The 4,496-nt window shown below is 36.9% G+C and overlaps 1 protein-coding gene across 1 annotated transcript; it reads right to left on the reverse strand.

Annotated features, from left to right (window-relative positions):
- Positions 1–1,734: 1,734 nt before the first annotated feature.
- LOC141671201 (3-ketoacyl-CoA synthase 10-like) lies at positions 1,735–4,176 on the reverse strand. Its single transcript, XM_074477363.1, has 3 exons — positions 3,673–4,176; positions 2,616–3,241; positions 1,735–2,473 (listed from the first exon to the last, which is right to left on the reverse strand). Exons 1-3 carry the CDS (start codon positions 4,084–4,086, stop codon positions 1,945–1,947), a joined length of 1,569 nt encoding a protein of 522 aa, XP_074333464.1. The 5' UTR covers positions 4,087–4,176; the 3' UTR covers positions 1,735–1,944.
- Positions 4,177–4,496: the final 320 nt, after the last annotated feature.

Here is a 4,496-nt window from a genome sequence, read left to right on the forward strand (position 1 = left end):
TATAGGTGTTTTCTGTTCCTATTCCTAGGTGCATTATCCGAACAGTATGGATTCTTCTTTAAAATTACATAATAAATATCATTCTTTCATCTCAACCAGGAGATAGTTGGACAAGTTTTATTTTAACACTCTTACTTGCCATGTGCCCCCCTACATAATATTCCCCGCATCATTGTCATGTTTTTTATATCATTGTGGATAGAGCTTTAAAATGGTCAAATATGTAAAATCTCACATTGTCATATGATTTATGTAGGACGGACATTGGACAAATTGAAGGTACGGATGGAGAATGGCTTGGATGAGAAGGAAGAAAAATTGATTATTATTTCTATGATAATTAAACTGACATGCCTCTTTTTGCTCCTTGAGACTTCAGCCTTTGTTAATAAGGCTTGCTAATTCATTAGAGTTAGACATTAAGACAAATAACCAAAGATTAAAGACCCTGTTTGTACTGAGTTCTAAACCTTTAAAAGGTTGTGTAATGTTCTCGTTAAATTTATTAATATTTTCTAGTTCTTATATTAGATTGTGCAATTGTTTCTTTCTTTTAGTTCTTTTTAACAATCTTTCTTCCTAATTGCTGATGATAGGTATTGTTGTCCATAACTTCTTTAATGGCCATTTTAATCTAGAACACAAAAATTAACAAGTATGTGGTTGTTTCTGTGCCATAAAGTTGGATGTATTTTGAACTTCTTGACGACTAACTTGTTAGAAATTGTCGAAACATACTTGAACTCAGAACACAAAGTGTTTGAATGTGCAATCTAATGTAATGTAGTACAAGTTTCTTTGCTTCCATGTAAAAGTATTACAAGTGTAACTCAGAGGATAAATGAACAATCCAATTGCATGAGCTTTGTGTGGAACTATTTGTTATGTTGAAGAAATTCTTATTTTTCTTCAAGATTTGGCAATTGCTGATGTCGGATCATGACTTTTCACCTGGAGCTGATCAACAAGATACAAAATGTCATCAATAGTAACAACAACATTGAGCAATTTTCGACTGAGCATCGACGTTATAGTCCTGATAACATATTTCAGTGCATTATGGCACACTTGTCCTTGCAGCTGTACAGCTTCACTCATCACATTCCGTAATAGCTTTGAATTTGATAGAACATGATGCATGACATTATCATTCAATTGTCGGATCCTGGAAAGCGTTTGGCAAGCTACCGTTATGTGTCCTACCAGACCCGCCACACAATCTTTAAGCTCCGGTAACTGCTCCATGGTTTTCTGAAAGCTTTTGAGTCGGGGGATGGCAATGATAAATTTTTCAAGGTTTTGAATATCGCGAATTGTTTGTTGGATTACATCTCGAGCCACTAGCCTTTTGTTATGAAAGCTTTCTTGGATGCAGTTCTGGTCTTTAGAGGTGTACAGAGTATGTCTGCCCATGAATGTAAACTGCTCTGATTAATAAGCAAAAAAATGACTAGTACAGTTAAGGATGCATAGATTTTTCGAGTAGCCATCACTCTTAGTATGAAATTTTCTTGGTTTTGTATCATTGTGACCATTTTCAATTGCATTTTATAGTTGACCTTGTTTGTTTTTAAGTTAGAAAACACAATAAATTGGGAGTCAGTTGTGGAGGTACCTTTGGTGTGCATACTCACACTGCTCACACATATTTAACCAAAACATTCTGTAACAAAGAGAATATCATCAAGCAATGAAAGAGTATACAGAAATTTGGTACTAGTAGAAGTTGTCATCTACTGATAATAATAATTATTCATTATTTATATGCTTGATAAATTAAAAATAGCACGCTTACATGGTCACACCAATAAGCTATTACTGCTCACAAATCTTTTACAATTTTCAGTTATCAAATCTTGGAAAGTAATTTATCCAAGTAGAAAGTAATTTAGATCTTTCAGCCTTGAGAACTTGAGTTCCGTAGCTGCAGTTTTAGGCATTTAATCAAAGCCAAGGATTCCTTGAAGGCTTCCTTATGCGGCGCATTGATTTCCAAACAGCACTGTTGCACTTAAATCCTGATCCATAAGCTAGCTGCCAGATCCTGTCACCTCTCCTGACGCGTTCATTTGCTTCCAAATATGCCAGCTCGTACCAAATGCTGCTGCTTGAGGTGTTTCCAAAGCGATATAATGTCATCCTTGAAGGCTCCATGTTCTTTTCACTGAGCTCAAGGTTCCTCTGTAGCTCATCCAGCACCGTCTTGCTTGCTGCATGCATACAGAAGTGCTCAAAGGCGAGCTTGTAGTCGGGGATATAAGGCTTAGATGATTGTATTTTGTTGCCTGATCCACCTCCGAATAAGTACTTTCTCACTAGTGTTGCAAAGAAAAGTAGCTGCTCTGAAACCGGCAGCACCAGGGGACCAAGAGTTGTGATGTTTGTTTTAATTGCTTCTGCCCCTATCTCTACTATGTCTCTGCTGATTCTTAGTCCTTTGTACCGTTGTTCATCTTCTTCTTGATAAACGCTCCTGAATATATCAACAGATTGTTAATTCATATTTATAACTATTGATCAACAATTAGTGATAATCGATAGGGACTCTTGGAGACAAGAGACCCCTAGACATTAATTTTTAGAACAGTGAGTTGGAAAACATTTAGAACACACACCTGAAGCTGCGATCATCTGCCCCTTTGTGAGTGCGGACAATATGCTCAAGTCTGTACTTTGCACGTGTAAAGTCACGGCGACGGTTAGATAAAAGCACAGCAGAGGAACCCATTCTGAAGAAGCAATTAGGAATGAGCATGGAGCGATCTTTTCCGGGGTACCAATTGTATCCCACCATCTCAGTACTCACCACCACAGCATAGTTATTAGGATTGGCTTGTAACATGTCGCGTGCCAAGTCCAAGGCAATGATCCCAGCACTACAGCCCATTCCTCCAAGATTAAAACTCAGGATATTTCCCCTCATTTTGTAGTGATTTATGACCATGGCAGACAGTGATGGCGTCGGGTTAAAAATGCTGCAGTTCACCACCAAGATTCCAACATCCTTTGGCCTTATTCCGGTCTTTTCAAAAAGCTCGTCAAGCGCTCCAAAAATCACCGTTGAGGCCTCAGCTCTTCCTTCTTTCATTGTAGCACAATTCTCTGATGACATTATGGCCTTTGGCACGTACGTCTCATCTCCAATTCCTGATGAATGGAGGATTTTCTTCTGGAACTCAATGCTGGCTTCATCGAATTTCCCAGAATTTCGTGCTAGCTCAATAAACTGATGCTTTGATACCTAGTTTTAAATGATTTCTTAGAAACATCTCTATTACATGTCTAAACTACCAGATAGATTTTCCAGAAACAACTGATAATTAATCCCTATATATATCAATCTCTCTCAAGAACATATCAATCATTTCTATCACATGTATTCAAAGCTAATTAACATCTGGTAACAATCAGAGTAATTAAACCAGTCCTTATCTTTCATTCAGTTTCCTCTTCTATTAGCTTCTCGAAAATTAAGATCGATGTGATTTTAAGCAAGTTCTTATCTTATAGCAATCTCAGCGACTAATTAAGCATAAACCAGTTCCAAAATAATCAAAGAGCAAATTTTTTTTGCGCAACATAGGTAACAATATGGTAACACAGAAATCATATAACTTGGCAAAACAAAATATCATAAAATTAAAACTAATTAGACAAGGTGAAAGTACATACCTTGAGGTCATCCTGAGGTTTAAAACAAGCGAAATCGAGAAGATAAATAGAGCGAGGGCGAGACATGAAGTAAACAGAGAGTGTAAAAACAAAGACACCAAAGAAAGCAAGTATAGTTGCAAGATCATAGAGAGCTGTAATGTTCCATATCTTGCTCCACATTTCTTCCCTAGTAAGACTCCCAATCTCCGCTCCAAACACAAGTACAAGTACAGGTATTGTCGCTAGATATATACCATGATTTATAAGGTAATGGTAACCTAATCTCACGTACTTCAACTGCACTGACTTCAGAAAGTCCGGTAACCTTCGTCGTACTCTCACCGAGAATGTCATCGATCCAGCATCAGGTCCGGATGACTCGATTCCCCGGTTGACTATCTCTGTTGACAAAAGCTCTTGTTCTGCTGCCATAGCAAATTTTGCATGTACACTAATATATTTTTCTTCTTCTTCTTACTATTAAATATATGTATAACCAAACTAGTTTAGCCTGCTCCACATTCCCTCTATATATAGAGGATGAAGATGAGATTTTGTCATTATTTTCCTGTTTTTCTAGTATATGCATTGAGTTGTCAAATTTTTATTGGCTTTCTACTCATAAATGATGATGACCCTGAACAAAAATTTCACCAATAAATTTGAGTCAAACTCGTTGAAGTTAGTGTTTAGTGTGTGCCTATGGATACACACCTAGAAGACTCATTATTTCTATTGTTGCCAATAAATAACTTTAAATTAGCATGATATTGTCCGATTTGAAAGCTTACACATTCACAGTGCATGGTAGGCTGTACAATGTATATATGTATAAAGTTGAG

Source organism: Apium graveolens, chromosome 7 (genome assembly GCF_009905375.1).
Source record: "Apium graveolens cultivar Ventura chromosome 7, ASM990537v1, whole genome shotgun sequence".
NCBI classification, from domain to species: domain Eukaryota; kingdom Viridiplantae; phylum Streptophyta; class Magnoliopsida; order Apiales; family Apiaceae; genus Apium; species Apium graveolens.

What these genes read in the sequence shown, in the direction of transcription:
- LOC141671201 (XM_074477363.1), bottom strand. Translation starts at nt 4,086, where the DNA reads ATGGCAGCAGAACAAGAGCTTTTGTCAACAGAGATAGTCAACCGGGGA. An exon ending in AACCTCAGGATGACCTCAAG is followed by an intron (nt 3,242 to 3,672) that starts GTATGTACTTTC and finishes ATTTAAAACTAG; the next exon opens with GTATCAAAGCATCAGTTTAT. An exon ending in GCAGATGATCGCAGCTTCAG is followed by an intron (nt 2,474 to 2,615) that starts GTGTGTGTTCTA and finishes TGATATATTCAG; the next exon opens with GAGCGTTTATCAAGAAGAAG.